Below are 12,598 nucleotides of genomic sequence, written 5' to 3' on the forward strand. Positions count from 1 at the left end.
TTTTAAAAAATGGATGTGTGATAAGACACACAGAGATAGAAGGACTAGTCAATTGATATAGAGGAAATATAAATAACTGAGGGTCTTTGGGTTAAAAAACAAAGCTGTTTTTCACTCCTAGCTTGTCCAAGTGGTAAAAGGTTATGAAAGTATGGAATTGCTTTAACGCAAAAGTTAAAGCTGGGGTGCAGCTGTGAGACTTTTTTAAAACTGTAGAAAGATTTAAGAATGTTCTTTCTAGATCTCCTCAGCTTGATAAGAGGGCTTCTAAATATTTTAAGAGCATTTTCCAACAGCTTCCTGACTCTCAGCTCAAGATGGAAAGTGTCTGCCTCAAAGAGATTTGTGACTTTTAAAAAATGGAGTGGTTATAATTTGATATATAAGAATCCCCCAAATTTTAAAAGAGAACTGTATTGGCATAAGTAATAGCTGTTTGAACTGAAAGAACCTAAGTATCTCTCAATATAGCAGCTTTTAACATTTATATGGGTAAAAATTTACATTTACATTTTAAAAACTGAATATAGTATTTTAAAATAAAATGATTTGAAGAAAAATGTGAAGTTATTTTGCAGTCAAAATTAGTAGAAAATCAGAATCATATGTAGCTATTTTGAAAAGCTTGCCTGCTTTTAACAAAGAGAAAGTGTATCAGAATGTTGCTGGAATTAGGAGGTACCACAGTATCACACACTAATTTCTACAATGAATGCATGTAAAGCTGAACAGTTTAATGTGGTTAAATCCTCTGTATGACATCTTAAGAGCTTTTCCATTCTTTTCCAAAGACATCTTTAAAGCCAGAATCTTGCAAGAGCAGCAGTTTTAGCTTGGCTTGTCTTCAAAGCCTTTGAATTCACCCAGAGATTGCCAGATTAGTTTCCTTCATTCTCTGTGTATCTTCCTGGAAGAAACTCTGGTTCAATTTATTGATGAAACCTAAAGCCTTTTAAAAAAGTAAGCAACAATGAAGGCCCAAGAGAGTAACCAGTCAAGCTACTGGTCACATGTGACCTAAGAGAACAAACAGCCCAGGCAGGTAAAATGTGTAACATTACCCTTACAATTAATGGCAACATTATGAGAAAGCTTTCTTTTGACTAACAGGCTTATGCATCTAATAATACCATATAAAGGAATTTCCAAATGCAAACTACTAATTTATGGCAAACTGCTCTTTTTGCAAAAAAATTTATCTTTTTAGGGCTGCATCCATGGCATACGGAAGTTCCCAGGATAGGGGTGGAATCAGAGCTGCAGGTGCTGGCCTATGCCACAGCCACAGCAACGTGGGATCCAAGCCTCATCTGTGACCTACACCACACCTCATGGCAACTCAGAATCCTTAACCCACTGAGTGAGGCCAGGGATTGTACCCTCGTCCTCATGGATACTAGTTGGGTTCATTAGTGCTGAGCCAAAACGGAACCTCTACCAAAAAATTTTTTTTAATCCTAAAGCACAGATCATCCTCCCTGAGAATTTATTAATGCCTCCCTGTTCTGGATTTTCTATAGCAGCACCGGCAAAGAGAAAGAAATATACCAGATTGAGAATATACTTTCTATTCCTTTACATCTGAGAGTTTGCCTAAAATTGCCCCTTCACCCTCCAACTCTAATGAGCACTGTCATTTTTGGCACCTGTGACAACAATAACATTCTTCTCAAATATTTTTTTTTTTTGTCTTTTTGCTATTTCTTGGGCCGCTCCTGCAGCATATGGAGGTTCCCAGGCTAGGGGTCCAATCGGAGCTGTAGCCACCGGCCTGCACCAGAGCCACAGCAACTCGGGATCCGAGCCGCGTCTGCAACCTACACCACAGCTCACGGCAACGCCGGATCGTTAACCCACTGAGCAAGGGCAGGGACCGAACCCGCAACCTCATGGTTCCTAGTCGGATTCGTTAACCACTGCGCCATGACAGGAACTCCACATTCTTCTCAAATATTTTTAAACTCCAAGTCTTGATTTAACACTTAATTCAAAGAAATCACATGCTTTTAATTGCAGTTTAAAACTTTCATTATTTCTTGGTACATGCCACATGGTAAATATAATGCTTATCATTGATGCAAACTACATGTGCTATTACATTCAAAAGCAACTGGTAATTAGCAAATCTGAATTATTTGGTAATCAAAACACTATTTTTCAAGTATTGTACATCCTAGCAAAATGGTTTGTTACTTATATTTGGCATTTTACTTTATTTTAAATACATGTTAGGAATTTTGGGGTTGATGTGTAACACATTTTATTTTTTCCCATTCAGCATTTTCTTGAGGACCATCAGATTTTCAGAGATGGGTTATTGAAATTAAGTAGGATAAGCCTGTGTTACTATGTTAACTGCATAGGAATTTAGGTTGTCCCCCTTGAGAAGGAGAGGATATGTTTATCTGTGGGAAAAAAGATATGCCCAGATATTTGGGTAGCCAGAGGCATTGTGCTATAGCAGGCACTTCTGGTTGCCCCTAGTATCTGTTCTTTTCATTTTGTTCAGTAATAAAACCCCAAATGTAAGCTGGACATTTGTCCAACCAATAAAAAAGATTACATTTCTCAGCCTCTTCTGCAACTAAGTGGCGGCTATGTGACTAGGTTTTGGGTGATGGGTTGTAAGTGGTGGTTTCCATGGATCTTCTGGGAAGTTTTCTTACAAGAGAGAAAGTATGTGCTCTGTTCCTCTTGTGCTGGTTTTCCTGGCTAGCATGTGGATGCCATGGCTCAAGGTGAAGCAGCCATGTTCTAAGTTAGGATGGAAATCACAGGTAATAGTTGGCAGAGCAACCTGTCAGGAGTCTGGGATCCCTAGTGGGTATGGAGCCAATATCTTAGCCTAAGACTGTCTATGTTTATGGGGGGGTGGGGGGTGGGAGATGGGGATAGATTTTTATCTTTAAATTTTTTTTTTTTTTTTTTGCTTTTTAGGGCTGAACCCATGGCATATGGCGGTTCTCAGGCGAGGTGTCTAATCAGAGCTAAAATTGCCTGCCTACACCACAGCCACAGGAATGGGGATCCGAGCCCCATCTGCAGCCTACACTGTTCATGGCAATGCTGGATCCTTAACCCACTGAGAGAGGCCAGGGATAGAACCTGAATCCTCATGGGTACTACTTGGCTTTGTTTCCGCTGAGCCATAATGGGAACTCCTTGTTTATATTTTTAATTTTTATTTTTTACCACTGTTAGTTTGGGCTTTCAATCTGCATACTCTTCTTTTATTACCTTATTTAGTTTATACTATCTCATATTATTATACCTATCACATTATCTTTTTTTTTTTTTTGGCGTCTTTCGTCTCTTTAGGGCTGCCCCCTCGGCACATGGAGGTGTCCAGGTTAGGGGTCAAATTGGAGCTGTAGCCGCCGGCCTACGCCACAGCCACAGCAACGCACAATCTGAGCCACGTCTGTGACCTACACCAGAGCTCATGGCAATGCCGGATCCTTAACCCACTGAGCAAGTCCAGGGATCAAACCTGCGTCCTCATGGATGCTAGTCAGGTTCGTTAACCGCTGAGCCATGAAGGGAACATTATCTTTTTTAGTTTTCTTGCTTTTTTTCCCCTTTTCCCTTTCTAGATTGTCAGGTGAAAATAGATACCTTCTCTCTCCCTCTTTCTCCTTTTTGTAATATGCAACAATTTTTATTGCAACAGTGGTCTTTTTGTGAGGGTAGGAAGTCTGATCTCAAAAATTGTGTTGGGGAGTTCTTGTCGTGGCTCAGTGGTTAACGAACCTGACTAGGAACTATGAGGTTGTGGGTTCGATCCCTGGCCTTGCTCAGTGGGTTAAGGATCTGGCATTGCCGTGAGCTGTGGTGTAGGTTGCAGACGCGGCTCGGATCTGGCGTTGCTGTGGCTCTGGCGTAGGCCGGCAGCTGCAGCTCCGATTAGACCCCTAGCCTAGAAATCTCCATGTGCTGCAGGAGCGGCCCTAGAAAAGGCCAAAAGGCAAAAAGACAAAAAAAAAAATTGTGTTTCATTTAAGGTTTCATTACATAGAAACTATCATCATACAAAGCAAGGTAGCAATCATTCAGAGGTGGTAACTTCATAAAGGGTGTATAGGGATCCTCTACAGCATCACTGTCAAGTGATACTTTAGTCCTGACCAGTGTTATGACCAGAGTCACTTGCCAAGATCTGCTTTGCTTCCTCTACAATTATTTGTCTTTTATCATAATTACATAGAAAAGAACTGCTTTCATTCTTTTTTTTTTTTTAATCTTCTCTTGTATAGATTTCCTTATTCCCCTAACATTAAAAACCTGGGTGACTTTTTCTTTTTCTTTTTTTTTTTTGGTCTTTTGTCCTTTTAGGGCTGCACCTGCAGCATATGGAGGTTCCCAGGCTAGGGGTTGAATTGGAGCTGTAGCCAATGGCCTACGCCATAGCTATAGCAATGCCAGATCCTTAACCTACTGAGCGAGGCCTGGGACCAAACCCGAGTCCTCACTAATGCTAGTCAGATTTGTTTCTGCTGATTAGAACTCCAGAAACTTGGAATTCTAAGGAAGCTGGGAATTTATTATAGGTGAGGAAACCGACATTTAGAGGGGTTATAAGGCTCACAGGCAATACAGGTTCCTTGTCATGCTAATTGTTAGCTAAGATTTCTAGCCAGGTATGAGTTCTAAGACCACTGCTGCCTCTACTATGTGTATTACATGAAGCTGAGTCCCCCTAAAACCAAGTTCCCTTACTGAATTTATGATTTAAAACTTGAAAGTCCTTTTTTATTCCTTCTGATCTCAGTCCTGTGCTGAGCACTAATCAACCAGTTAGATGGCTAAAACTGCTGTTGTTAATAACATCCTTAAAAGTCTAAAATTGCTGTTATAGGTATCATTAACGTACAGACTCAGGTTGCTTCTGTAGGCAAGATGGGTTCAGAGACTTCAGAGCTAAGGGTCACCTGGTCTGAGAATTGTAAACCAGAGAAATCCTGACATCCGAAATGAGGATTAAGAAATGTTACAAGATGATGATTAATCCTAGCTCCTTTGTTTTTCCTTTGTAAGTAATCCCTAACTCAAAGACCAAGTGGGAGTGGATCTGGGGCTTGTCTCCCTTTCCCTTATGTGGCGCCCTGCAGTAAACCCTTACTTTGCTGGAAACACCTGCCCTCAGGGTTTGGCTTTCTGCCCTCAGGCGCAGGAGTCCTTGCTGGGTTACATATTTGCCTGATGAGCACTGGTGGCCGACGCTGTAGATAAGACTTCCCAGTGGGCCAGGGTTTGGAGAGGATGACCTACTACTGTCCTTTCCCCATACAGGATGTGCAAGAACATGCCTAACAGATTTTTCAAGCCCGCTCAGGCACCGCAGATCTAAGAAAGCCCAGCAATTGGGAGCAGAGCAGTTCCAACTAGCAGGCGGACTTAGCTATTTATTACCTGCCAGTCTAGGGCAGGGGAGCTGGCAGTTCTAAGGATGGTTGTCCATGTTCTCCTCTGGCAACTGTCTTCCTCCACCAGCTCCCAATAAAGACATTTGATCCCTTTCTTCCACTGCCCTCAGTTCTACTTGGCTGGGTTTTCAGAGGACAGAGACTGGAGTACAGTGTGACCCAGGTCAACTCTCTTTGCGCATCCTCCACTGCCCGCGCGTGCTACTGCGAGGCACTGGGTAAAGTAGCGGCGAGGCGGGCGGCAGGCGCGTCCCCGAGCCGCGTTCTCCGACCTTCCGCTCCCCAGCGCCGCGCGGGCTCCGAGGGGGCGGGCACGCGCCCCCGGCCAGGCCGCTTGAGGGAGCGCGCACGCTCCGCCTCTCCCCGCCTCCCCGGTGCGTGCCCCGCCCCCTCGAGCTGCTATAAGCTGAGCGCTCAACATCCGAGGACTTTGGCCCAGAGTAACCCTGCTCCCGTGACCTTTCCCCTCCATTCCGCACCTCCCCCGAGCCCGCCCGGCGAGCCCGTGGAGGTTGGGCGCTCGCGGCTCTCTCTTCTTCCTCCCTCCCTCTCGAGCCTGGGCTCACCCCGCTCCGGGCCCCTGCGCGCGGCTCCTCGTCATGGCGGCTCTCAGCAAGTCCATCCCTCATAACTGCTACGAGATCGGCCACACTTGGCACCCTTCCTGCCGGGTCGCCTTCGTGCAGATCACCCGGGGCGCCCTGGAGGAGTCCCTGAGGATCTATGCCCCCCTGTACTTGGTGAGACCCATCAGCCCCTTTCCCAGGGCGAGTTTAGTGTGTCGGATGGGCCAGGGGGTGCAGCGGTGCTCCGAAGGGCGGGGACACTAGCCCCTGGTCGAGTTCTCGTCGGGAGGGGTCAGGATATCCCTGGAGGGGGTGGGTGGGATGGAGGGAGGTCGCGAGGGCCGGATAGCCTAAATCCTACCGGGGATGGGAGAGGGGGGAGGGGAATTAGAGGTCTAGCTGTCATCTGAATGTCTGTTGTTGGGAGAAGAGGACGGGCTCCCAACTTTAGGACTAAGTTTGGGACACTTAAAATTGTGAGTTTAGGGACCTGCGTTATTTTTCCTCCCTCCTGCTTTGTGATGGAGAGATATTTGTAGGTCAGCGAGGCGATGAGAAATGGCCTGCAGTCATTCCTCATCTAATTCCCCCTGTTTTGGCGTCCCCCTCACCCCCACCCCCCTTTTTTAAAGGCATATTTGACATCAGGTTCCTTTGGCCTCCTGTCTTGTATCAAATTGGGATGACAGGATTGTGGCTTGAGGGTTTTGCAAGTATTTCTGCAAGTTCACAAAGTGGTTTGGTTGAGATTTTGCTTGGTGTTTTCAAGGGTGGTTCTAGTTTTTGAGTCAGTGAAAGTGATAAGGAGATCTGACTTTATGTCCCACAAGTTCTTGATTACATTGCTTTGCATGTAGGGTTATCTACGTTTGGAGTTTTTAATAGAGAATATTTGGAAATACGTCTATGTATCACAGAGAATTGTTAAAGATGTTTGTTCTTAAATGTTCTCACCAGTGTCTCTCTCTCTCTCCTCCCCCACCTCCCCAAGAATCTCATCCTTGGTATTAAAAGATTTATCACTTTGGCTGCTTAAGTTCATTAAGTTCATTCTCTTATTTTCTTGTTTTTACACTAACCTTTTTTAAAAAATGAGGTATAGTTGATTTACAGTGTTTGTTAGTTTCAGGTGTACAGCAGAGTGATTCAGATATATATTTATGTATTTTTACAGATTCTTTTTCCTTATAATTATTGAGTATAGTTCCATATTCTCTCATTTTCTCATTTTCTCGCCCAATAGAGTCTGTGTCCTATATATATACAATTTCCTAAAAGTTCCATTTAATAGTCAATGGATGATCAGTTCTTACTTCTCATTGAGTAATAATTCAGATTTATACCCTAATATTCCTGAAGGTGTGTTATGACCATATCTGTGGTACTCCTTGAGAAGTATGGTTATTTAGGAGTTCCAGTCGTGGCGCAGTGGTTAACGAATCTGACTAGGAGCCATGAGGTTGCGGGTTCTATCCCTGGCCTTGCTCAGTGGGTTAAGGACCCAGCGTTGCCGTGAGTTGTGGTGTAGGTCGCAGATGCAGCTTGGATCCCACATTGTTGTGGCTGTGGTGTAGGCCTGTGGCTACGGCTCTGATTAGACCTCTAGCCTGGGAACCTCCATATGCCTCAGGAAGCGGCCCTAGAAAAGGCAAAAAGACAAAAAAAAAAGAAAAGAAAAGAAAAGAAGAAGTATGGTTATTTATTACAGAAAACGGAGGAGAAGATAATAACTTTCTCTGAGCTTGCAGAATTCAGTTTCATTTGTATCATTTACAAATGTTTTTCAGACTTAATGTGTGTTAGGAATCCCCTGGGGGAGTGTGTTAAAATGAGGGATCTGATTTAGTAGGTCTGAGTGGATCCTCAGATTATGCGTTTCTAACAAATTCCCAGGGAATATTGATGCTTCTGAATTAAGAGGCACACTACGAATAGTAAGGATCTAGCGTAAAGGCTGATGATAAACTTATTATTGGAGCTGTAAATGTCTTCTTTGATTTCTTTTGGCAAAGATCCATGTTTATCTGCTTTTCCACATGAATTGTGGCCACTCTGTAGCTCTTTTTTTTTTTTTTTTTTTTTGAAATAGAATCTCTACAAACATGATTGAGCTCTTCATGTATTCAATAATACAAAGAGATTGTACCTCCCTTTAGAGGATTATGATATAGGTGGGGAGAGAGTTTATGGTACATAATTTCTCCCTCTGAAAATCCATAGCACTTTTATATTGTGCCTCCTTTACTGACTCATTCATTCAACAACTATTTGTTGAGTGCCTGATGTTTTTTATGTCTACAGTGTAGATAATTTATTGGGTATATTCTATGATAGGGAAGTTCAGGGAGCAACAGGAACATGAGTTTTGGGGTTTTTTTTGGTCTCATTGGGGCCACACCTGTGGCATATGGAGGTTCCCAGGCTAGGGGTTGAATCAGAGCTGTAGCTGTCAGTCTACACCACAGCCACAGCAATGCGGATCCTTAACCCACTGAGCGAGGCTGGGGATCAAACCCATGTCCTCATGGATGCTAGTCGGGTTCATTACTGTAGAGCCATGACCGGAACTCCTAGGAACATGAGTTTTTAAATTCCTGCCGGTGGAGTGGGGGCACAGGGGTCAAGAAGTTTTGTGTTTTACTATTATAACAGTGTTTATAGTTATATTTCCAATTCGACTAAATACTTTTCGAGGACAAATTCTTGATCCTGTTTGGTTTTGTATCTGTATTTGTGAATTAAAACTAGTGGGAACTGACCAGTATATTATTTTAAGTGAAATAGAATAGAAAAACTGGAGTCCATCGCAGGTGATGCAGATAAGCACTATTTCATGACAGTTCTTTTCCGGTTTCATTTGCATGGGTGGTTTGGTCTCTTAGAGCCTATAGCCACACTTTGCTCTTTGTCAGTGTTGGACAGTTGTTGATTAAATATGTAACCCCAAGGGCCAAGATACATGTTGGTATGGGAAGAAGTGTGCTTTTAAAAGGGTTCAGGGACTTCTGAGTTTGAATCCCAGCTCCATCGGTTACTAGCTGTTTAACTTTGTGCAAGTTACTTTGTCTTTCTCTGTGAGAGTTAAGAGAAATAATGCATCCTAGTTTCTAACACATAACAGGTCTTGAATAATTAGGCATTTGTTTTCTTCCCCATTCCCTCAGTGGCACTTGAGTTAGGTGTGACGTTCATTGAGGGTGAGGAGGAGGGCTCCTTGGAAGAATAACATTTGATTTGAGCCTTGAAGATAAATTACCTCACCTCTTTGAGCCTAAGTCTCCTCGCTTTGCAACAGATAATTATACCCATCTTCTAGGGCTCTTGTGAGGGTTTAAATGGGATAATAGTGTGTAGGAATAGGGGCTATCCCATAGTTGGGCCCTGATAAAGTGTTGCTATTAATAAAACAGTGCATTCACTGTGATCCACGTCTCTATCTCCAGTTGGACTGCTAGTTTGTATTCAGAACTAGCGTAGTACTTGCGTAAGTGCTTTGGTAAGTGTCCCAATGAGTACAGGTATGAATGATTTAACTCACGAATAATTCAGGAATGAAGAGATAATATTTGGCAGGTCTAAGGTAGTGCCAGAGGGAATGGAAGGGCAGTTTTAGAGGCATTTCACAGGAAAGTGAATAGGACTTAGAATATTTTCTGGAACCAATAAAATAGATCTTTTATATCTGCTTTTCTTTTGTCCTTTTTAAAAAAAGATTTTTATTTTTTTATTACAGTTGATTTACAATGTTCTGTCAATTTATGCTGTACAGCAAAGTGACCCAGACACATATATATATATATATGTATATATATATACACATTCTTTTTCTTACATTATCCTCGATCATGTGCCGTCACAATCGACTAAATAGAGTTTCCTGTGTTATACCTCAGGATCTCATTGCTTATCCACTCCAGATGCTATAGTTTGCATCTACTGACCCCAAACTCCCAGTCCATCCCCCTCCCACCCCCTTCCCCTTGGCAACCATAAGTCTGTTCTCCAAGTTCATGAGTATCTTTTCTGTAGATATGTTCATTTGTGCCACATATTAGATTCTAGATATAAGTGATATCATATGGTATTTGTCTTTTTTTTTTTTTCTCGTCTTTTGTCTTTTTAGGGCTGCATCTGCGGCATATGGAGGTTCCCAGGCTAGGGGTCCAGTCGGAGCTGTTGCTGCTGGTCTACACCAGAGCCACAGCAATGTGGGATCTGAGCCGCATCTGCGACCTATACCACAGCTCAGGGCAACGCCGGATTGTTTTTTGTGTGTGTGTGTGTCTTTTTGTGCTTTCTTGGGCTGCTCCCTCAGCATATGGAGGTTCCCAGGCTGGGGGTCGAATCAGAGCTATAGCCACTGGCCTTTGCCAGAGCCACAGCAACGAGGGATCTGAGCCATGTCTGCAACCTACACCACAGCTCATGGCAATGCTGGATCCATAACCCTCTGAGTGAGGTCAGGGATTGAACCTGCAACCTCATGGTTCCTATTTGGATTCTTTTCCACTGGGCCACAACAGGAACTCCCGGTATTTGTCTTTCTCCTTCTGACTACTTCACTTAGTATGAGAGTCTCTAGTTCCATCCATGTTGCTGCAAATGGCATTTTGTTCTCTTTTATGGCTGAATAGTATTCCTTTTTGTATATACCACATCTTAATTCATTCATCTGTTGTTGGACATTTGGGTTGTTTTCATGTCTTGGCTCTTGTGAAGAGCTTGGCTAGTGCTGCAGTGAACATATGGGTGTGTTTATCTTTTTCAAGGAAAGTTTTGTCTAGATATATGCCCAGGAGTGAGATTGCTGGTTCATATGGTAGTTCTATGTTTAGTTTTCTGAGGTACCTCCATACTGTTTTCCAGAGTGGTTGTACCAATTTACATTCCCACCAACTGTGCAGGAGGGTACCCTTTTCTCCATACCTATCCAGCATTTGTTATTGATTGAGTGTTGATGGTGGCCATTCTGACTGGTGTGAGGTGGTACCTCATTGTAGTTTTGATTTTCATTTCTCTAATGATCAGTGATGTTGAACATTATTTTCATGTGCCTGTTGGCCATCTGTATATCTTCTCTGGAGAAATGTCTATTCAGGTCTTCTGCCCGTTTTTCAACTGGGTTGTTGTTTTTTTTTTTGCTGTTGAGTTGTATAAGTCGTTTGTATATTTTAGAGATTAAGTGCTTGTTGGCTGCATTATTTGAAACTGTTTTATCCCATTTTGTAGATTGTCTTTTCTTTCTTTCTTTCTTTTATGATTTCCTTTGCTGTGCAAAAGCTTGTAAGTTTGATTAAGTCCCATTGATTTATTTTTGTTTTCATTTCTGTTGCCTTGGGAGACTGACCTAAGAAAACATTTTTATGGTTGATGTCAGAATGTTTTACCTATGTTCTCTTCTAGGTGTCTTATGTTTAAGTCTTTAAGACATTTTGAGTTTATTTTTGTGTATAGTATAAGGGTGTGTTCTAGTTTCATTGATTTACATGAAGCTGTCCAGTTTTCCCAGCACCATTTGATGAAGAGACTATCTTTTTTCCCGTTTTATATTCTTGCCTCTTTTGTCAAAGATTAATTGACCATAGGTATCTGGGTTTACTTCTGGATTCTCCATTCTGTTTCATTGGTCTGTATGTCTGTTTTTGTACCAGTACCACACTGTCTTGATTACTGTGGCTTTGTAATATTGTCTGAAGTCTGGGAGAATTATGCCTCCTGCTTGTCCCCTCCCCTTCTGCCCCCCAGGATTGCTTTGGCAATTTTGGGTCTCTTAGGGTTCTATATAAATTTTTGGATTATTTGTTCTAGTTCTGTGAAAAATGTCATGGGTAGTTTGATAGGATTGCACTAAATTTGTAGGTTGCTTTGGATAGGATGGCCATTTTAACAATATTAATTCTTCCAATCTGGGAGTATGAAGTATCTTTCCATTTCTCTGAATCCTCTTTAATTTCCTTGATTAATGTTTTATAGTTGTCAGCATACAAGTCTTTCACCTCCTTGGTCAGGTTTATTCCTAAGTATTTAATTTTCTTGGATGTGATTTTAAAAGTTATAGTATTTTTATATTCCTTTTCTAATGTTTTGTTGTTAGTATACAGAAATACAACTGATTTCTGGATATTAATCTTGTATCCTGCTACTTTGCTGAATTCATCGATCAATTTTTTGTGGAGTCCTTAGGGTTTTCTATATATAGTATCATGTCATCTGCATAGAATGACATTTTTACCCCTTCTCTTCCAATTTGGATGCCTTTTATTTCTTTTGTTTGTCAGATTGCTGTGGCTAGGACTTCCAATAGTATGTTGAATAAAAGTGGTGAGAGTGGGAAGGCTTTTAGCTTTTCTCCACTGAGTATTATATTGGCTGTGGGTTTGTCGGAAATGGCTTTAATATGTTCCCTCTATACTCACTTTGGTAAGAGTTTTTATCATGAGTGGATGTTGGATTTTGTCAAATTCTTTTTCTGCATCTATTGAGATGATTGTATGGTTTTTGACTTTTCTTTTGCTAATGTGGTAATGAAGTTGATTGATTTGCATATGTTGAACCATCCTTGTGAATTTGGGGTTGAATCCCACTTGGTCATGGTATGTAATCTTTTTT

At 42.0% G+C, this 12,598-nt stretch overlaps 1 protein-coding gene across 7 annotated transcripts in view; it reads left to right on the top strand.

Annotated features, from left to right (window-relative positions):
- Window positions 1-12,598, top strand: part of TMEM135 (transmembrane protein 135) — a 304,239-nt gene that overhangs the window by 64,022 nt on the left and 227,619 nt on the right. For 2 of the 7 annotated variants that reach the window (XM_047754419.1, XM_047754426.1), the window contains exon 1: window positions 5,801-6,163. The exons of the other annotated variants lie outside the window; for them this stretch is intronic. In XM_047754419.1, the coding sequence (XP_047610375.1) occupies window positions 6,023-6,163 (141 nt within the window). In that variant the 5' untranslated portion in view covers window positions 5,801-6,022. Of the gene's footprint in view, window positions 1-5,800; window positions 6,164-12,598 lie in introns of those variants that run through there. 7 annotated transcript variants of the gene reach the window in all.

Source organism: Phacochoerus africanus, chromosome 11 (assembly GCF_016906955.1).
Source record: "Phacochoerus africanus isolate WHEZ1 chromosome 11, ROS_Pafr_v1, whole genome shotgun sequence".
NCBI lineage: Eukaryota > Metazoa > Chordata > Mammalia > Artiodactyla > Suidae > Phacochoerus > Phacochoerus africanus.